We start from the raw sequence: 22,302 nt of genomic DNA, 5'->3' as shown, positions 1-22,302 counted from the left end.
AATCCTTTCTGCTACTAGGTAAACATCCCCTTTGCACACCGAGGTCAGTTTAACGATTGTAAAGTGGGCTATGTGCCTCCTCCTCCCCATCCCAGAGCTCCCTCCCCAAATGCCATACTCAGCCTTTGCTCCAGGAACAGCCTGATTGAGGAATGCATTTGTGTCATTGGCACTCCCTGTGCCCACCGCATAGCCTGTGAGATTTCCGTTAAACTCCCGAAAGATATCTGGAAAAGAAGGGATGAGGAGACCACAAAGAGTTCAGGCCAGAGGCCAGGATATCTTCTCTGGTCCTGTGGCGTTCAGGGTCCCCAAAGTGAGCTGTGTGTTCATCTTTATGCAGCCTGAGAAGGGGCCGGACAGGAGAGGCATGGAGAGGAGATGGGGCCCTCTCTGAGTTGAGGATGGGCCGCCCAAGAGTGGCTTGGGTTAAGGCAGCAAGAGCCCCACAGCCCCCTACCTGGTTCCTTGCTTTTATCTTTTTTTCACACTTTACAATTCACAGTGCAGTGAATACTACCTTATTTGATTGTCTCAGCAATTCCTTGGGCCAGCTGAGGAAACATTTTACAGTTGAGGAAACCTGAGGCTAAGAACGTTAGGTAACTTGTCCTAGTCACCTGGTAAGCATGTAGGAGGGCCAGGGCTTAAACCTGGGTTTCCTGGTTCAAAATCCAGTATTTATTCTGTCCCTCCCCCTCCCACCCGCCCCACCTTGTCCGTAGGTCTCTCTTCCTACTTCAGTGGCAGCTCATAAGAGAGATGCTACTTGCTCATTTCTTAGCAGGGAGGGACTCTCAGGAAGTCAAGGGATTGGATGAAGCTAGTGGGCAGACTCAAGCCCCTGTGGTTACTTACTAGGTAACGTGGTCACATTCTTCAGGGAGCCGTCTCCTCCTGAACTGTAGTGAGTGAGCAAGCCAGGGAAAGAGAGAGAATGAGATGGGGGGTGGAGGAGAGAGAATAAGAGAGATTGAATGAATACATTCCCTTTACAAAAAGCAGCCCCATCTTACTGTCCATGACAAGAAGATGTGCCAGGTTCATCTCTTTGTCTTTTGAGGACTTCTCAGAAAAATGTACATTCCCCCATGGATTGGGTCCCCTTACAAATCCAGGATTTGAAAACAAAAGGGAGCCATTTCCTTGTCCACTGAATCAGGAGAGAGAGCCCCTAGCTGAATATGTATTTTGGTGCCCATCCCTGAACTAGATGCTCCTCACCAGTTATCTCATGTCCCCCAACCACATGACTATCTCCACCTACAGAGTAGGAAACCGAGGTGCACAGGGGCCAATTACCTTGCTAAAGGACACTAAAATCACAGTGCTAGAGCTTGGAACCTTTGGAAAATGGGTAAGCTCTCCTCTGCCCAGCAGTCAGGTACAATTCCATAGAAATTTCAGGAAATGGCCTCTTACTGCCCAATCTGATTTCATCTAATCTAATCGAGTTTTATGGTCCTCTATCTAACCTCAAGATACGCTCTAAAGATTTCATTTCCTTTCATGCATTGAAATTGTATGCCATGCAGAAGGTAGGGAAAGAAATATTTCTATTTTAGCGAGTTCCAATATTCGGGACATACTGTGTTTATTCATATTTTTCTTCTGCCCTTCCCTCCTCAATCCAAGCATATTCTTCCAGGCCCCCAGATTTTGAGAACAGAGTCTTGGTATCCAGCCCACCAGCACAGACTGCTCAAAGGGCAGGCCATCAACCAGAGGCAATACACACACACACACACACACACACACACACACACAGATTTATTTCAAGGAAATGACTCATGCAGTTGTAGAGGCTTCTAAGTCCCAAGTCTGGGTTCAGGCGTCAGGCTGAAGGCTTCTGACTCACGTAGCTGCAGGGGCTGATGAACCCAAGATTAGCAGGCCAGATGGCAGGCCACTGGCTCACACACTGCAGAGACTGACAAATCCAAAGATTGTCAGGCTATATGGCAGGCAGCTGGCTCAAGTCCCAAGAACTGGAGGTCAGATGATGATGAGCCAGATGCAGGATCCAGAGCAAACAAATGATCTTTGCCAGAACATCCATATATGTATTGGATGCAGGCCACACCCCTGAGGATGCAGGATCCAGAGCAAGCAAGTAATCTTTGCCAGAACGTCTATATCTGTATTGGATGCAGGCCACACCCCTGAGGAAATTCCCCTTACAACTGATTAGCTGATCACATCAGATTGCATCATGGAGGATGACTACAGCATTACACAACTACCAAATTACATCATTATAAAACTGTCAAACTATATCATTACATAGCTGCCAAACGACTGAGAATCATGGCTCAGCAAGTTGACACAGAATTTTAACCATAACAGGCACTTACTTAGAACAATTTATACTTGAGAGGAAATTATAAATCCATATTCCTTCTCCAATTGCTGTATTCTAACTCTACCCGCTTTTCTTCAATAAACATAGAGACATATATAAACACATACACATCAAGTACTTTCTATTCTCTTGTAATTTCTTGTCTAAAGGCATTTTTGTTTGAAAACAAGGGTGGTGGCTGATCAAAATCAACATGCTATTATCCAAATCTCTCACTAATTCCATTTAAAGTGGAAATTTTGGGGAGAAATAAGAGGGTTATACAAAAAAAAAAAAAAAAAAAAATGGAGGAGCAAAAACATTTAAGCCTCCATTTTGATCAGAGAACTATGTTGAAACATGAAAGAAAATCATACCAAACAGCTAGTCTACACTAGGCCCTTCAGATTAACGCAATTTATATTACTCTATGAGCTCAATGAGCTCAATGGCTGGGCTTTGTTTATTTGTTGTCACCCACAGTGCACAAAGACACACTTCTCAATAGATGCACAACAAGCATTTGTTGAAGGAGTTTCAGTAATGTGAGATTGAACTCCCAATTAAAGACAAAGAAAGAATTTAGCAAAGTTGCAGGGTACAAGGTCAACAAACAAAAATCAGTTGAGTTTCTATACACCAGCAATGAGAAATCTGAAAGGGAAATTAGGGAAACAAATCCATTTACAATAGCATTTAAGAGAATAAAATACCTAGGAATAAATCTAACCAGGGATGTGAAGGACTTATACAATGAAAACTACAAACCACTGCTAAAGAGATTAAAGAAGACTGAAATAAATGGAAAGATATTCCAAGTTCATGGATTGGAAAACTTAATATTGTTAATATGTCAATATTACCCAAAACGATCCATAGATTCAAAGCAATCCCAATAAAAATTCCAACAGCCTTCTTTACAGAAATAGAAAAACCAATCCTCAAATTATATGGAATGGCAAGAGTCCCCAAATAACTAAAGTAATGTTGAAAGAGAATAACAAAGTAGGACTCACACTTCCTAATTTTTAAACATACCATACATCTAGAGTAATCAAAACAGCCTGGTACTGGCATAACAATAGACACATAGACCAATGGACTAGAATTGACAGTCTAGAAATAAACTCACACATCTATGGTCAAATGATTTTTGACAAGGGTGCTAAGTCCATTCGATGGGGAAAGAAGAATCTCTTCAATGAATGGTGCTGGGAAAATTGGATTTCCACATGCAGAAAAATGAAACAGGATTCATGCTTCACACCACACACAAAAACAAATTCAAAATGGATTAAGGGCCTAAATGTGCAAACTAAAACCATAAAATCCTTAGATGAACAAGCAGGGACAATGCTGTCAGGCTTAGCTTTCAACGATGGATTATCTATCTAATAACAAAAGCCGAAACAGAAAAAGACAAATTAAGTAAATGGGACCTCATAAAAATTAAAAATGTTTGTTCACCAAAAGACTTAATCAAAAAAGTGAAGACAAGCTACCGACAGGGGGAACATCTTTGCAAACCATATACCTGACAAGAATCTAACAATCAAAATATATATAAAACATTGACAACAAGAAGACAAATAACCCAATCGTAAAGTGGACAAAGGACTTGAACTGAGATTTCACCAAAGAGAATGTTCGAATGACCACCAAACACATGAAAAATGCCCTACATCATTAGCCATCAGAGAGATGTAAATCAAAACCACAATGAGATATCATTTCACTCCCACTGGGATTGTTGTTGTTAGGTGCCATCAAGTCGGTTCCTACTCATAGTGACCCTGTGTACAACAGAAGGAAACACTGCCCAGTTCTGTGCCATTCTCACAATCATTGTTATACTTGAACACTCTCATCTCCTTGAGGGTATTCCTCTTTTTCACTGACCCTGTACTTTATCAAGCATGATGTCCTTCTCCAGGGACTGGTACCTCCTGACAACATGTCCAAAGTATGTGAGACGAAATCTCACCATCTTTGCTTCCAAGGAGCATTTTGCTATACTTCTTCCAAGACAGATTTGTTCGTTCTTCTGGCAATCCATAGTATATTTAATATTCTTTGCCAACATTATAATTCAAAGGCATCAATTCTTCAATGGTCTTCCTTATTCACTGTCCAGCTTTCACATGCATATGAGGCGATAGAAAATACCATGGCTTGGGTCAGGCGCACCTTAGTTTTCAAGGTGACATCTTTGCTTTTTAACACTTTGAAGAGATCTTTTGCAGCAGATTTGCCTAATGCAATGCATCTTTTGATTTCTTGACTGCTGCTTTCATTGGTGTTGATTGTGGATCCAAGTAAAATGAAATCCTTGACAATGTCAATCTTTTCTCCATTTATCATGATGTTGCTTATTGGTCCCCTTGTGAGAATTTTTGATTTCTTTATGTTGAGGTATAATCCATACTGAAGGCTGTGGTCTTTAATCTTCATCAGTAAGTGCTTCAAGTTTTCACTTTCATCAAGCAGGGTTGTGTCATCTGCATATCACACATTGTTAATGAATCTTCCTTCAATCCTGATGCCATGTTCTTCTGTATACAGTCCAGCTTCTTGGATTATTTGCTCAGCATACAGATTGAATAAGTATGATGAGAGGATACAACCCTGACACACACCTTTCTTGACTGTAAATCAGCAGTATCCCCTTGCTCTGTTCAAACAACTGCCTCTTGGTCTAAGTACAGGTTCCTCATGAACACAATCAAGTGTTCTGGAATCTCCATTCTTTGCAATGTTATTCATAATTTGTTATGATTCACATAGTCAAATGCCTTTGCATAGTCAATAAAACACAGGTAAACATATTTCTGGTATTTTCTGCTTTCAGCCAGGACCCACCTGACATTGGTAGTGATATCCCTTATTCCATGTCCTCTTCTGAATCTGGTTCAAATTTCTGGCAGTTCCCTGTACTGCTGCAACTGCTTTTGAGTGATCTTGAGCAAAATTTGTCCCCTGGCCTTGTTCTGACTGATGATATTGAGCTTTTCCATTGTCTCTTTCCACAGATGTAGTCAATTTGATTACTGTGTCTGGTGAGGTTCATGTGTATAGTCATCATTTATGTTGGTGAAAAAAGGTATTTGTGATGAAGAAGTCATTGGTCTTGTAAAATTCTATCATGCCATCTCCAGTGTTGTTTCTATCACCAAGGCCATGCTTTCCAACTACCAATCCTTCTTCTTTGTTTCCAGCTTTTGGATTCCAATCACCAGTAATTGTCAATGCATCCTGACTGCGTGTTTGATCAATTTCATACTGCAGAATTTGGTAAAAATTTTCAATTTCTTCATCTTTGGCCTTAGTGGTTGGTGTGTTTATTTGAATAATTGTCGTATTAACTGGTCTTCCTTGTAGGTGTATGGATATTATTCTATCACTGACAGTGTTGTAATTCAGGATAGATCTTGGAATGTTCTTTTTGACGATGAATGCCACATGATTCTTCTTTGTCATTCCCAGCATAGTAGACTATATGATTTTCTGATTCAAAATGGCCAATACCAGTCCATTTCAGCTCACTAATGCCTAGTATATCGATGTTTATTCATTCCATCTCATTTTTTACAACTTATAATTTTCATAGATTCATATGTTGTACATTCCACATTCCAATTATTAATGGATGTTTGCAGCTGTTTCTTCTCATTATGAGGAGTGCCACATCAGCAAATGAAGGTCCCGAAAGCTTGACTCCATCCATATCATTAAGGTCAACCCCACTTTGAGAAGACAGCTCTTCCCCAGTTGAATTTTGAGTGCTTTTCAACCTGAGGGGCTCATCTTTTGGCACTATATCAGACAATGTTCCACTGCTATTTATAAGGTTTTCACAACCAGTTTTTTGAGAAGTAGACTGTCATGTCCTTCTTCCTAGTTTGTCTTAGTCTGGAAGCTCAGCTGAAACGTGTCCACCAACAGTGACACTGCTAGTATTTGAAATACTGGTGTCAAAGCTTCCAGTATCACAGCAACATGCCAGCCACCACAGTACAACAAACTGACAAACATGTGGTGGCTAAGACTAAAAAAAAAAAGAAAATAATAAACGTTGGTAAGAATGTGGGGAAATTGGAAAACTTAACCATTGCTGTTGAGAATGCAAAATGGTATAGCCATTGTGGAAACAGCATTTACAATAGCCAAAAGGTGGAAACAACCAAAAGCCCCTCAACAGGTGATAAACAAAATGTGATACATATATACAGTGGAATACTACTTAGCCAGTAGGAGAAATGAAGTCTTAAGACATACTACAGTATGGATGGAACTTGAAGACATTATGCTGAGTGAAACTAGCTAACCACACAGGACAAATATTGTATGACCTCACTTATATAAAAAGACAAGAAAAGGCAAATGTACAGAGACCAAAGTTTATTAGTGGTTAGTAGGGGCAGGAGGGAGGGGAAAAAGGGGAGTTAATGGTGACAGAAAAATCACATTGATTAAAGGTAGGGTTTCACAGCCTTTTATTGTAATTGCTGTCAATAAGTTGTATACCTATAAAAAGCTGAACTGTCAAAAGTTGTTTGATGGGTATACTTACAACAACAACAACAAAAAGAATAGCTGCTAATGCTGCTTATTTACAACCAAACATTCATGGTTCCTTGGTTTGGAGGTTTAGAGTCATGGTTTCATTAGACATTCCGGTTAATTGACCTAATTTCATGTTTAGTGCTTCTGTTCTACCTTCTAGTTTGTTATTTAGTGTCTGGGGTTTTAAAAGCTTGCTAGTGGACATCCAAGGCACAAAAATTGGTCCCTATTCATTTGGAGTAATAGAGAAAGAAGGAGAGTCAGGAATAGAAGGAGCACATGGAATGTGTGGCTAATTACCTCCATGAACAACTGCCTCCTTTGCCATGAGACCAGAAGAACTGGATGGTGCCTGGCTACCATTACTGAACATTTTGATCAAAGATTCCACAGAAGAATCCTGACCAAAAGAGGGAAAATGCAGAATAGAATTACAAATTCTCATGGACTGTAGACTTTCTGGAGCCATGGAGAGCAGATGAATTCCTGAAATTATTGCCCTGAGATAATCTTTAAACCTTGGACCAAAAATATCCCCTGATGTCATCTTAAAACCAAAGAATAGTTTAGATTAACTAGTGAAAAAGGTTTCCAAACCTTTGGTGGCGTAGTGGTTAAGTGCTACAGCTGCTAACCAAAGGGTCGGCAGTTCAAATCCGCCAGGCGCTCCTTGGAAACTCTATGGGGCAGTTCTACTCTGTCCTATAGGGTAGCTATGAGTCGGAATTGACTTGACCGCACTGGGTTGGTTTTTTTTGGATCAGTGAAAAAGGTCTGCCTTAAGCATTATGCTCTTTTAAGAACTATCTACATGTGATAAATTGACAGCAACAACTTGAAGGATTGGGTGGGAAGCTTGCAGGGGGGCAGTGAGTTTATGTTAATGAGGAGGAACAACTCAGAAAAAAAAAATACCCAAAACAAAGCCGGTGGCATCGAGTCAATTCTGACTCAAAGGAGGGTGAAGATGGTTGCTCGACTCAAAGAATATAACCAATGTCACTAAATTGTACATGTAGAAACTGTTCAAAAAACAAAAAAACAAAGAAAGGTATTTTTTGGTAAGTAAATTTTATTTTGGTCCTTTGAATGGCCTCAAACAAGAAAAGGTATTTCAATGGAAGGAAACACAATGGTCTAAAGAACTGCCACAGTGTTAAGTTAGCCAAAGCTGTGACCTTTCAGTGGTTTAGGATTCTCACAGAGCAAGGGGCCTTGGAAATATTCACAACCAAGCCTCCCTCTGCAGGTCCTGCCCACAAGCTTCCCCACTCCCCCAAGAATTCTCCCCTGTCCAACTCCTTGAGGTCCACTCCCTCTACTTTCCTTGGGGGAAAAGGCTCAAATACCATTCTTCACACCATTCTTTTACTTGGAGTCATTAATTACCTGGTATTTCCAATCTAGAAGATTTAACAGCTTCAGAAAATTTCTGTTCTCAGATAAGTCTACTACGTCACTATTCCCAGGGAATATTAATAGGTATTATGCAAAAAGAAAGAGTTCTGGAATTGAAGGGAATACTGGATTAAATGAATTTAAATAGATTTCTTCATTGCAGGGCTTCTCAGAGCCTTTGTAGTGCTAATATGCATTGCGAATTCCCCAGAAGTGGAATTTAATTGATGGTGTTTCTCAAACAAATACAAAGGATTTTCCCCTCCTCAGGAACATGGGGCAGTTCTACTCTGTCCTATAGGGTTGCTATGAGTCGGAATTGACTTGACGGCACTGGGTTTGGTTTTTTTTGTTTAGGAACATGGATGGGGCTAGTGTTCCATGGAACACACTTTGAGAAATGTTAATCTACATGTTCTATCAAATGTCAAAAGGCCTCTCAGATACTGATTTGGAGCTTCATCTATAATACGTGCAGATCTTGGGACAGGTATTTGTAACACAGAGGACAAATAAAACGTTTAAAGGGACAGCAGCTATTGAACATTAGGGTTTGGGGTTAGAACCAGAAGGTTCAAACATAGACCTTATTTGCAGAAGGAAACAGCAATTGAAGTTTGCAGTTGCTACAGAGAGAAACTTGTAGCAGAAGACTGCCTGTTTACACCTGGGTCCCAGGAACCCATCTACTTGTACTGTGTGCAGAGCTGGGCACATCTTACTTCCCCAGAAGGCTCCACCATTTGTAGCTTATCAGTCATCTGCTGTGTGGCTCGTCTACTTTCTTTTCTATTTTCCCACACTATACTGTGAGGTCATTGCTTTTGTTGCTGAGACTAAATGCAGCTGCCGTGCAACCTTGTGTTTTTTTTTTTTTTAAATTGTAATAAGCTCTAGTTTCTTTCTCTTCCTCTGATTTTTCTTTTTCCTTACAGCCTCAGTAATGTTTGGGCCAGAGTGGTCTGGAGCAAGGCTCTGTTTTGTTCCAAGGCAGCCTTTTAGAGACCACCTACCTGGCTGAGGATAGCCAGCAATTTGGGAGATCATGGAGGATGGAGGAGCCATTTACCTCAGCTCTCAGCAGGGTGATGACCTCATGCCAAGGACCCCCTGGACCCTCTGATTACTACAGGCTGAGTGATGTCACCTCTTTCCCACCCAGCAAACCCTCATCTATGTAACTCTCCTTGGGTTTGGCCCGAGAATTATCACAGTCCTGAACAGCCCCATGTTGCTTCCTCTCACTTCTTGTGGGGATAGTATTTTATTTGAATTAACTTTAAAGAAAAGGGAAGAGGCAAGCACTCAACCTCCCATTAGCGCTGTGCCCTCTTGTGGTTAGCTTTCTTCTAGTTGTTTTCCTAAGTAACATGGATTCAGAGCCAACCACCAATTACTTTGAGGCACACATAAACATGATCTTTATTAGGAAAGAAAGAAACTCAAGAATACCTACACCCAACCCCCTCACCTCACACATCCTGAAATTTTCCACTTCTGTCTGGAATGTCCTCTCATTCTTTCCACCTAATTGCTAGTCTTTCGAGACATGACTGAGGTACCACCTTCTTTGTGAAGCCTTCCATCTCTGCTGGTACGGGTGGCTACTCCCTCTTCTATATTCCTGCAGCACTGGGGTATCTTTTGTTTTTAAACAGCACTTGCCAACTGAGCACCAGGATTTGCCTGTTCTTTCCACATATTCCCCTCTCCCACCCGCCTCAATACCTAGCATTGTGGCTGCAGGCAGGATGGGCTCAGCAATGCTGATTGACTGTGACTTTACTTCCTCCTGAAGTATGTGGTAGATTTCAGAGGTTCTCTGGACAGGTGGGCATGTGTGTGTAAAGACAGAGTTGTGAGCACAGAATGACATGAATAAGTACAGCTAGACAGTAAATAGCAGTAAGGACATCCACATGTGAACATACACATGCAGCAGGCAGCTGAAGGCTCAGAGATTTGGTGCTTTTTGGGTGCATTTTGTGTTGGATTTGTTGACCCAGGAGTCTGATAAGAACCCTGGTTTACTTTCCCTGCATAATTAAAAAAAAAAAAAAAAAAAGATTATCAGGAGTAAAATATCCCCCCTTCCCCAACTAAATTTCGTGTCTGGCAGAAATACATGTTTTTCGTCTGGAAGCCCCTTCCAGACCTAGTCCTTGCTCTTTGGTATTCAGGCTTTTACAGAGGGCACACCCTCCCCCTCAAACTCTGTGGATAAGCATGGCAGAGGAGGATGCAGTGGAACGTCAAAGGTTAACATTACCTATAGGACAGTCCCCGATACTGTGTGGCGACATCAGGAAGGTCTTCTGGTTTGGAGCCAATTCCATTGCCAGCCTTTAAAAATATACCAAGATCCATGGGAAAATCAGCAAGTCAGAAGAGGGAGACTGTGTCTTCCCAAGAGGATGCACTCATCGCTGGCATGACCAAGCCCTGGTCCAGAGTCTGAGGGCCGGGTTTGCCTTCTGTGGATACCCCTCCCCAGCTATGTGCCTTCAGGTCAGTCCCTTCACTTGCCTGAGTCTCAGCTGCCTCCTTACTCAATGCAGGACAGCCCAGGCCTGCCTAATCATCAATTTCCTCACCTGCAAAATGGGGCTAGCGGTATCTACGTTAGAGCGCTTTTTGGGTTTTTGAGTAGGTTTTTTTAGGAGAGAGAGAAGTGTTTGGCTGCTAACCAAAAGGTCAGCAGTTAGAAGAGACCCTGTGGGGCAGTTCTACTTTGTCCTATAGGGTCGTTATGAGTCAGAATCAACGGGATGGCAATGTGTGTGTGTGTGTTTTTTTTTTTTTTGGTTTTTAGGAGAGATAATGCATGCACATTTCTTAGCACAGTTCCCAGCACCTTAGCAGGGCCCCCCAGAAAAAATTGTTTGCTATCAACTTTGAAAAATCACTTAATACTACACTTAAAAAAAAAAAAAAAAGCTATGCTGGAGAGAGAGCATCCTTAGGCACTTGCCCCTTAAGAATTCATCAATAACTACAAAGGACTAATTATGGTAGGGAAGTTACTTAGCTTTAGCTTCTCCCCATTTTATATGTCTGACCAAAACATTATTATTTTAAAGATGACAGGAGAGATCATCCTTTCTTAGTGGCAGAAGGCAATCTAGAAGACCTATCTGCTCGTAAACTCTAGGGGAGGGGTCAAGGCCTCAGAGGCCATTTAGACGGGGCTGCTTGTCCACCGACACCTTGTTTATTCCTCCCATCAGAACAGGCAGACTAGGGGACCCAGCCCAGCCACCCATACAGACCAGAGCCCAAGAGTCCTTACAGTCAGAGAATCCCCCAGAGCAGCCACAACTTGAATATCTGCGGGTCTCAGGGCATGTACTGGAAAGACAAGAGGACACTCTTGAGTTGTGGGAAGGAAGATGCAGAGTCGAGTACTTCTTGTTGGTGCAAGAACAGAAACACGGCCTGCATGTGTTTTTGGGTCATGCAGGAGTGAGCATCCATGGTGCTGGGAGCCAGTGGTTGTATGAAGACAGTTTCCCAATCAACTGATCCAGGCCTTCATGAAAAGGAGGAGGGGCCTGGGGAGAAAAGATAACTAGAGAGAAAGAAGAGGGGGCTTCCCCTCAGTAGAGAGGGCAGAATGGGGTCCCACCACTTTGGTGCCTAGTAGTCACGCTGGTTGCCAGCTGGGGCTGAGTGTAGGAGCCAGGTGGGTACAGAACTGGCTGAGGTGAAGTACAGGGCCTGGTGTGTAGCTGGTCAGAGCTGGGTTCTGGATTTCCACCAAGAATCTGAGGGATAATCATGTCGTACCTTCTCCCAACCCCAAGTCTCCTCTGAAGAGTCAAGGGGATTTCTAGGCCCTGCTGGCAGGCATGGTTCAGAACTGTGATTGCAGAGCCTGGGCCACAAAAGCAGCTCGCTGAGCTAGCTTCGTCTTGGGACCTCTGCGGTTCAGAGAGGCCACACTGCAGGGCTCTGCCACAAATGAAGGGGGGGCTCCTGTGGTGCCTCCAGCTTGTGCTGCCTCTAACAGGAGGAAGTAGGAGGGTAGCACACAGCTCCTGGCTCTGACCATCTGGGGGCCTACAGGCATGATACGACCACAGGGCAGAGCGGAGTTTGTCCCAGGCAACCACCCCAGACAGGAAGCAAGTACAAGTCATAAATGTAACATATAATTTGCATATTAAAAGTCTTGTCAAAGAACTTGTTGGCGTCTAAACCCTCGTGAAATGGCCCCTGGGTCCTGGTGTGTCATAGGCAGCTTACCTGAGGTGGGGGGTGAGGCAGAAGGAGCTCTGTCCCTGCACAGAAGCCAGCTTCCATGACCCTAAGGGCATAGAATCAAACCCAGAACCTCAGGGTTGAAAGGAACCAGAGAGGCTGACTGAGCAACAGACTCACCCAGGCAGCTTGAAAAATACAGATTCCTGGGCCCTACCCCTGGGAAAACCCTGGTGGCTTAGTGGTTAAGTGCTAACCAAAGGTCGGCAGTTCAAATCCACCAGGCACTCCTTGGAAACCTATGGGCCGGTTCTACTCTGTCCTATAGGGTCACTATGAGTCAGAATCGACCCAATGTAATGGGTTTTTTGGTTTTATCCCTGGGGAAGGAACTAGAAGGGCATTTTCAGAAAGTTCCCTGGGTGATTTTGGATATCAGCCAGGTTGAAGTTGGATCTAGTTCAGACCCATCCATCATCCAGTGCAAGAAGCAGGACTTTGACAGTATCAGCCCCTGCTTCTTCACCAACACTCCCAGCTTTATAAAGAGGAGAGTTATCTTCACTTATGTCTTTGATGAAGCTGTGATTTGATTGGCTGGACTCCTATCCAGGCTCTATCAATGGGGTTTACTCCACACTGTCTCCAGTAGCCCAAGCCATGATAAAAAAACAAAAACAAAAAACAAAACCCATTGTCATCTAGTTGATTCCGACTCATAGCAACCTTATAGGATAGAGTAGAACTGCACTACAGGGTTTCCAAGGGGTGCTTGGTGGATTTGAACTGCCGACCTTTTGATTAGCAGTTAACCACTATGCAACCAGGGTGTCCAAGCCATGATAGGCCTTTACAGAAGAGCAGGAAGCCCCCTTCGGCTGGTCCATCAGGAACTCTTGCCCACTCTCCCACCCTGCCCTGTTGGGCCATTCCTGCCCAACTGGGCCATTCCCACCCTACTGGGCCATTCCTGCCCAGGGCTGGCCACCACATTCTCTGGTGAGCCTAAAGGAAGCCACATACAATACCTGTACATTCTTGTATGTGCTCAGAAACGGCCAGACCTGTGAAAAGAGGGAGGTGAGCCAATGGCAGCAAATCTAGCTTGCTTCCTGCACTGCTCTCCTGCTTTTCAGCCTTCAATAAGTGCTGACCTTGGCCTGAACACTCTCAGCCTCCCCTGCCCCGCATCCCCAAGCTTGGTGCCTCCTGCCAGGCTGCTCAAGCTTACTGCTGTGGGCTCCCTCCAGGATGCACTCTGGACTCCCTTGGCAACCGGAGCCTATTGGGGGCTCCCCAGGAGCATGTATGTCTTCCCTTTTCCCTCATCCTGCTGACTGGGGACAGGTGTGTCACCTCCAGTTCTCCACCCAGCCCCATCCCACCATCCAACCAGTACAACACTTTCTGCTGATGAAGCCCATGGCCCCGCTCCCCAGCCTGGTCTCTCACTGCCCTTGCCCCACGCAAGCCCCAGCACAGTGGTTAGCAGTGTTGGGCCTGGGGATCCTCTGGGACTACGGAGGAAATTATAGAGGTGAGGGCAGCAGCTTCCGAGCTCCAAGAATCTGACAATTTGTGAGTGAAAATAGGGTCTTGTTCTGCTTCGCCTTCCTGGTTAATGTCTACATTCCTAGCTCTGGCTTCCAACTTATAACCCCTAACTCCTCCTCTCCCTTACTGCCCCCCACCCAACAAGATATTATTCTAGGTCTCTGTTTCTCACTCTTCCATACTGCTAGGGAGGCAGAGGCTATATGAAGACAGGGTACCCTGTCAACATCCTGAGCTGGATGTTGCTGCCACGTTCCCCTCCCTGGCCTGAAAGAGCTGCGTCCAGCTCGGACATGTGCCAGGGCTCCCTGCCATGTGGAGAGAATGAGGAGTGCTCCAGGGCCTCTTGGTCACTGGGGCTGTTATCCCTTGCAGACCAACGAGACGGTGTAGGTGGGTGGTCAGAGCTGGGCTGGGGGTGAGAACCTGGGAGGAAATGAACTGAGGAGCCTTAAAGACAGCCAAAACCTGGAGAAGCTGCTTCAGATAGATGCACCGTGAGGGCATGCTTTTCACTCTACCTGGTCTGGACATGTGATATGGATGTTGTTTTCAAAATTATGCTCTGTTGTCTTCTGGCCAACGGGTTCCAGCTAAACCAAGAAGCAGGAAGGTGGGGAGTGAGAAAGAGGTGGCAGGAACTGAAAGGTCAGGGTGCAGGCCAGGGTGGGGCACGGAGGGAGGGACAAAGGAAGTGGGGCTTGCTGCCACTGCCGTGGGGGGCACCTTCAGGCTCACAGGTCCTAGGTCCCCCAGGGCTTTCCAGCCTCAGCCATCTTACCATGTTGTGCCACAGGGCACTGGCTGCACGGGCGTGAGACTTGCTGCTGAAATGGAAGCAGTCAGGAGCGAAGAAAGAGCTGTCAGGCAACCCCTCCTAGTCACAGGGCAGAAAAGGGGTGGTGTTACGGAGGCATCATTCAACACAAATGACGTTCAGAAACAACTGTGGACTCTGTGAATCCCCCTTATCCATGGTGTTTTCTTTCTTTACCAGGGTCTTTGGTATGTCCACTTTTTCAAAGAATGGCTGCACAACCACTGTAAAATCTTCCCTGGTGTCGTATCTCCCACTCTCAACCAGTTGGTAGGTTCCCTCCTGGGGGAAGAAAAGAGACAGGGTCAGGGAACAGATACAAAGATGGGAAGACAGAGGAATTTACAGAGGCGAGTGCAGCAGCTGCAGAGCCCCAAGACTCTGAAGATTTGTGAGTGAAAATGGGGTCTTGTGTCTGCTTCACCTTTGTGTACTCTCTTTCTCAACCACAGAATTCCAGAGTCTGACCTTTGGTGAGGTTAATCTTCAGCAACACCTCAACTGATCAGGAGCCAACTAATTATTTTCTCAGATCCTAGATCGACTTCTGCCCCTTGGCACCGGCTTCAATTGCATATATTTAACACCAGCTGTGTAAACGGGTTTTTTGTGTAAACAGGAAAGTAAGGAAGAGCCTAAATCTAACAGCTTGCTCTCTTTTAAAACTATTCTGATTAAAGACTTGGGGAGGGAGATTATTTGGTTAAATGACATTACAGATAATAGTTATGGATTGAATTGTGTCCTCCCAAAGTATGTGTTGTAAATCCTAACCCCTATACCTGTGGTTATAATCCCATGTGGGAATGAGTTTGCTTTGTTAATGTGTCTTAAATTAATCTCTTTTAAAATATAAAAGAGCAGATTAAACAAGGCAGTAAGCAAGCAGAGATGGGGGAAGACAGATGCCATGCCACATGAACATCACCATGACTACCAAGGGACAGAAGCTGAAAAAAGACAAGGACCTTTCCCCAGAGCCCACAGAGAGAGCCCTTCCCGTACAGCCAGCACTCTAAACTCAGATTTCTAGCCTCCTGGGCTGTGAGGGAGCGCTGGTGGCGTAGTGGTTAAGAGCTATGGCTGCTAACCAAAAGTTTGACAGTTTGAATCCACCAGCCACTCCTTGGAAACACTATGGGGCAGTTCCACCCCATGGTGTAGCATCGCTATGAGTCAGAATCAACTCAACAGAAATAGTAAATAAATTTCTGTTCATTCAAGCCGTCCACTGGTGGCATTTCTGTTATCGATGCACTAGATAACTAAGACAATAATCCTCACATTTATTTCTGTCCTCCAATTGATTAATCAAAGGTGAATCAACAACACTGAATGCATATTTATATTGCTTGTGCATGGTACGTGTGCCTGCGCTCCTGTGTGCGTGCGTGTGTGCGTCTGTGAGCTCACATGTATGCATGTGTATGTGCCTGGAGAGATTTGAGCCTCTCAGATCTCTCCAGGAGGTAATAGAGCTGTTATCACCATAGCTTCCCCTTGGGCTCAGTTCCAGGAAGACCAGTTACCCCAGTTCTGGCTCTGGCTCCTGCCAGGCTCTGCCATTTCATGACTCACCAGGGTTTCCACCATTTGGGGCCAGGAGCCTGGCTGGAGAAGAAAGTCAGGCTCATGCACCCTAGAACATCAGTGTGGTCACTTCAGGGAACACCACACTCTTTTCCCGAGGCCACGCAGCAAGAAAGCCCCTATGCCAGAGACCTCTCACCTCTAAGCCTTTGGGCAGTCTCCTCCAGGTACAGGCAGAGTCTGAGTAAGGCATAAAGCTTGATAGGGGAAGGAGAGGGAGTGATCTCAGGAGGGAGAAAGCTACGATACCACTAACTAGCTGAGTGACTTCTAGCAAAAGCCACGTTCCCTCTCTGACCCTTGTTCCCTCATCTGTAAGTGAGGATGTTGGACAATGCCAGGACCATCTCTTGAGCCCCTTCCAATGCTAGCGGTTACTTTGGGGATCAGCCATAGCTCACAGTGAGTGGAACCATACACCTTTTGAGAATTAAAAGAAATAGTGTGTGAGTGCCTGGCACACAGTAAGTACTCAGTAAATGACCGTGGTTATTAATAGCGATGCTCATCACCAGGGAGAGCGATGAGAACAATAGTGCTTGCAGGAGGTAAGAAGTGAGATGATCCTGAGAGAGGGCACGGTGACCAAACATGGCTGAGCTGTGAGCATTTCCAGGACACTAGACCAAGGGTCTCCATGGGGACCTGCCAACAGCTGGCCAATTTAGAAAGGCCGTGAAGGCAGTTTTGGTGACTATTTCTCATTCTCTTTGACTGACTAGCACCTGAACCCACTTCCTATGTTTGTAAACCCCACTGTATGAGAGGAAGAGCCTGCTTCCCACCACATTGTTGATATTAGGTGCCAGAGTCAATTCTGACTCATAGCAACCCCATATGGCAAAGTAAAGCTGCCCCATAGAGTTTTCCAGGTTGCAATCTTTACAGGAGCAGATTGCTGGGTCTTTTCTCCTGCAAATCTTCTGGGTGGGTTTGAACTGCCAACCTTTTGGTTAGCAGCCATGTGTTTAACCATTGCACCATCAGGGCTCCTTGATTCCCACTAAAGAAACCCCAAAAAGCCCATTGCCAATTCCAACTCATAATGACCCCATAGAACAGAGTAGAACCACCCCGTAGAGTTTTCAAGGAGCACCTGGTGGATTTGAACTGCTGACCTTTTTGTTAGCAGCCATGGCACTTAACCACTATGCAACCAGGGTTTCCCTTCCCACTATAAAAGCTGAAAAAGACAAATGTTTGCTTTCCCGGCCTGCTTGCACCTAAGGTATGGGCACACGGCCAAGGCTTTCCCAAATGGCAGCCCCAGTCTCAGTCTTTGGGGCTGGAAGCTAGTGACAGAAAGATGGAGGGGCAGCACAGAATCCATTTTGCTGAGGTGGCAGCTACCTCCAATTCCTAGAAGCAGCAGTGACAGTGAAGGCCTGGGTAGCCAGTGCCAGCAATCTGAAGTGTCTGTGATGTCTTCACTGGACTAGTTCTTTGGCATGATTTTGATTCCTAGTGGACTGCCCACTAGAATTCCACGATTCCTGGTAACTTGGCCTCTGACCCTAGTTCTCTAGCTTTTCCAGAGATTCTATGGGCTACCTAATAAACAAACCTACTTAAGTTAGCTTGAAATTGCATAAGCTTTTAGTGCTTACACCTAAGAGCCCCAGCTGAAATGGGTACTCTCATGGCTATAACCTCAGCTGCCTTCTCTCTCCTGGTGCAGGTGTGGTTAACGGAGACACAGGTGGCTGCTCACAGAAGAAGGAAGTACAGTTGGGGAGGCAGCCAGAGGGCCGGGCAATGGTGTCAGAGAATGATATACAGAAGTTCATTTCTCTGAGCCCCTGATCTACCTGGCAGGTGTGGCTGCCACCAAAAGAGTTTGCAGGGAAGTGGTTCTAGTCCCAGGAGTCCATGGGCTTGAAGGATGGGTCCAACTCTGGAAGCTGTTTTCAGTATACTCCGGAAAGGTTGGGAGACCTACCACTGTCCTCTCAAGTGACTGGATGATCACTTGAGGGCAAAGTCAAGATAGTTAAGGGAGTCAGCTATTCTGGTAAATGACTTGATGAGACTAAAATGGATCACTGTGAGATGTCTGGAGACCATCTGCTGATCCTCCCCCTGTGCTTCCTGTGACACCCATTCCCATGAAGGGGAGGGCATCCTCTGTGTGCCAGCTGCTTTGTGCATCCTGGCGATGCCCTCGGGAGGGCGCTGTCTCAGCCTTAGTCTCACATCCAGGAGTCTGAAGCCCAGAGAGCTTTCTTAGCTTACTTGTCTAAGTCACACCATCAGTCAGGGTTTGGATCTGGTCAGACCCAGTCTGAAATTCCTTCCCAGGACACCACATTCCTCCACAGGCAACTGGAAACACTTGTTTTCACGCAGCGGCCAGGGCACTGAGTTCAGTGAGTTGTTCGGTCACTTGTCTCCGTGTTTGAATATTTGACCACAGCCCCTGCTGCCTCATGGGTGTCTATATCAGCACAGTAGTCAGTGGTAGTTGCACACCCAGCCAGTCAAAATTACCTGAGCATTTACTCATTTTCTAAATAGAGCAATCAAATCACATCGTAGCTCCTGTGTAAGCCTCAGCTTACCTGATACTTTTTATTCATTTCGATGAGGCTGGCAAGTTCTGTTGAGTTGTCATCAAACTTCAGGACACAGGGGCACAGAGACCTGCAGACCAAACCAGAGATGCCCCAGCCCACCAAAATCATAGCTCCAAATGCATGACACAGAAGCGCTGGCTTGAGACTCAGAATATTCTTCTTTTTGCTTGGAGGAATCAGAAATCTGTGCTAATGGGGGATCTGGCTGGCTAACCTGTAGACTGTACCAATAAAGCTAAAGAAATTTCCTGGACCTGGATTTGCTCTTGAAAATGTAGTAGTTAGGTCTTTCGACATCTACAGAAGTGACTTTCATGGAATTGAGTTACCTTACGGCTGTGCAAGGACAATGCTGTGCAGATGAGGTACACCTCCTTTTAAATAACAGTCGTGATGACAATAATAACAATAATAAAGGCTAACACATATTTAATGTTTACTACGCCAAGCACTGTGCTAAGAGCTTTATAGGCATTAACCTGTTCAGTTCTCACAGCCATTCTCCCATTTTATAGATGAGAAAACTGAGGCTCCTAGTGGTTAAGCAACTTTCTCAAGGCCACATGAATGCTGAGTGTGGAAGCTAGGACTTGAACTCAAGTCCGTCTAGCTCTGCACCTGAGTTGTTGTTGTCAGTTGCTGTCGAGTCCGTTCTAACTCATGGCAACCTCATGTGTTACGGAGTAGAACTACTTCATGGGGTTTTCATGGCTGTGATCTTTATGGAAGTAGGATGTCAGGGCTTTTCTTCCACAATACCCTTTAGATTCACAGTTGAGCGTAAACCGTTTGTGCTGCTTATGGGCCTTTCTGAGTTCTTAACCTCTGTATGAAACTTTGGTCCTGTCTGCAACTCTGACTGCAGGCCATTTTACAAATCTGGGCTTTTGATCCTGGGGGACAAGGTAACGGTGTGCATGGCTCGCTGTAGACTTAGCACTGCGGAGGGAAGCACAGCCCCTGAGACACAGAACACTGGAAGGGTAGGGGAGGGCAGGCACAGGACAGGTGGCACGCCAGGGTGACCCTGAGTCCACCTCACCCTGACATTTAGCGGTTTGGCCATTGCAGTTCTAAGAACAAACCTGGCAAACGCTTACCCTAAACCTTTAGTTTTAATAGTCTAAAAAGTCCTGCAGTGCTCGGTGGTGACAGACTCCTTCAGTACAGCTCTGAATCTGAATGAATATGCTGAGCTCCCTGTGTGGCCCAACGACTGGAGACAGTGGGAGCCAGGGTGTGAGTCAGTAGTTGAAAACAGTGCACCTGACACCAGCTGTGGCAATGGGCACATGTCATCCAGGACGTCTTCCCTCTGCTCCGGCCTCCCGAGGCCTTCCCTGTGCAGCCTGGGCCCCCAGGTGAGCTTTGGCATGTATCTTCAGGCGAGCAGCCAAGATACTGCTTAATTTCCAAGAGCAAGCCTGGCCTTTGTGAATTATTCATTCAGTCGTTCAGTAACCAGCTTCTGAATGCCTACACTGTGCTAGCAGTGACTCAGACCCCGAGTTCACAGCCTGTGGGGGAGAGAAGCTCAAGAATGACCATGAGATGTGCTCAGGGCTATAGTGAAGGCCCCTATGGAGCTACAGAGCCAGGTGGCGGCATGGGGCAGGGCACCATTAACTCAGGGACACAGGACCAGGACCTGGGCTAAAGGTCTAGAGGAGGACCTGCAGGAAGGCATGTGGGAAATTTTCACTCTTAGGTTAGAAGGATATCTTTTTTCTGAGGGTGACAGATGTGTAACATTGGAGGAAGCCATCTTTGTTTGGCTCTGAAGCCTGAGGGATGAAGAAGGCCTCTCAGAGGTCTTCCCAGGACCAGAGCTCTCTCTTCTCTGGGGAAGACACTGTCCTCTGGGCCCTGCTGATTCTAATTTGACCACCCACTCCTCTAGTAGGTGGCTGTGACTCTAGCTTTGTGAATGCCCAGCATGAGCACCCACACCAGTCAGAGGTCCCTCTGTCCAGGAGGTGGCTGCCCAGAGGGGAAAGAAGTTCCAGACACACTCAAAAGCATGTCCAAGCAGAGGTCTGGGCACTCCCTGAGGCCTGTCCGCGTTGGATGACTACATTCCTTTCTCTCTGAGACTCAAAGGTTTTAGGAGGCTGCTAGGACAACAGAAGCAGGGCTGGGGTTCTAAATGCACACCCTGAGGGCAGGTAGCTGAGGTCCATCCTGGGGTCACAAAAGCCGTGGGATGCCTACTCCATTAGGCCTTCTCAGGTTAGAAAATGAGGTGGTTTTAGCACTTCTCACACTCTACCCTAGGGTTTTCTCACTAATCAGAGTAAGTTTCTGCTAAGGACCCCACAGCCATTTGGGAATCAGGTAAAGAAGCTCCCGTCTCACCTGAGGATCAGTCTTGGGCAGCTGACTTTCTCCTCCTGGAACAGCTCCCTCAGGCCAATGATCTCTAGCACCAACACCAGGTTCACAAAAGCCCGAGGAACCTGAGGAAAGGGAAAATGAGTCCCCAGGAGGACCCAGGCTGCACAGCTCCAGTCTCTTACCTGGGTCTGGGGCCTGCTCCTCCTACTGGTCTAACAGGTCTATGGCCTTCAGCCTGGCTCCACCCACACCCCGTCCCTCCATTGATTCTATGACAGGCAGTGCTGGTCTGTGCTGGTCTTCAGGTAAGGGTACCCTGGCAGGAGGTCTCAGCAGGAAGTCAGAGCTGCCTCCAGGCTGGATCTGGGGCCCAAGACGAAGGAAGCTGTAGCTGAGCTGCTCAGAGGCTGTGCAGCCTAGGCTGTGTACCTCAGCGTGGAGGATGTCCAGAGCCTTCCCAATGTTGCCGGTGAAGTTCTGGGGAGAATAGCGAACCTGTAGGAAGAGGAGGGGTCTCTTTAACATGTTTATCACCAGATCTCCCTACAGACCAGGGCCACATCCTTTCTTGGGTCCCCAACTTCCTGTATTTCAGCCAGAGTGGGCAACAGTGAGACACAGGGGTGTCTTTGGGGGCCCCAGCCTCCATGTCACCCCCACAGGCCGGGGCTTGTCATGGTTGTGATCCTCAGGGATCCACCCCTTCTTCTGTACAGAGTTACAGAAAGCTCTGGGTCCACATCATGACAACTATCTGTAGAGCCTTGGGTAAGTCACATCACCTCTCTGAGCCTCTCTAAAATGGGGTATTGGACCAAATGACCTCTAAAATCGCTTGCAGCTTGAGCAGTCTCTGGCCCTATGGCCTGACCTCTTTTCCTTAGGGCCTCAAGTGTCTGGGGATACACACTGTAACCAAATCACCTACAGAG

At 45.8% G+C, this 22,302-nt stretch overlaps 1 protein-coding gene across 1 annotated transcript in view; it reads right to left on the bottom strand.

Moving 5' to 3' along the window:
- The window catches only part of PLB1 (phospholipase B1), a 148,953-nt gene that overhangs the window by 55,166 nt on the left and 71,485 nt on the right, over positions 1-22,302 (bottom strand). The window contains exons 21-32 of the mRNA XM_049904022.1: positions 21,800-21,865; positions 21,392-21,492; positions 19,022-19,103; positions 15,051-15,155; positions 14,838-14,933; positions 14,578-14,649; positions 13,531-13,566; positions 12,548-12,608; positions 11,592-11,650; positions 10,572-10,645; positions 859-902; positions 119-227 (exon numbers count right to left, since the gene is read on the bottom strand). Coding sequence (XP_049759979.1) covers positions 119-227; positions 859-902; positions 10,572-10,645; positions 11,592-11,650; positions 12,548-12,608; positions 13,531-13,566; positions 14,578-14,649; positions 14,838-14,933; positions 15,051-15,155; positions 19,022-19,103; positions 21,392-21,492; positions 21,800-21,865 — 905 coding nt within the window. The remainder of the gene's footprint in view (positions 1-118; positions 228-858; positions 903-10,571; positions 10,646-11,591; positions 11,651-12,547; positions 12,609-13,530; positions 13,567-14,577; positions 14,650-14,837; positions 14,934-15,050; positions 15,156-19,021; positions 19,104-21,391; positions 21,493-21,799; positions 21,866-22,302) is intronic.

This window comes from Elephas maximus, chromosome 12 (assembly GCF_024166365.1).
Source record: "Elephas maximus indicus isolate mEleMax1 chromosome 12, mEleMax1 primary haplotype, whole genome shotgun sequence".
Taxonomy (NCBI): Eukaryota; Metazoa; Chordata; class Mammalia; order Proboscidea; family Elephantidae; genus Elephas; species Elephas maximus.
This window is presented reverse-complemented; position numbering and strand designations above follow the sequence as displayed.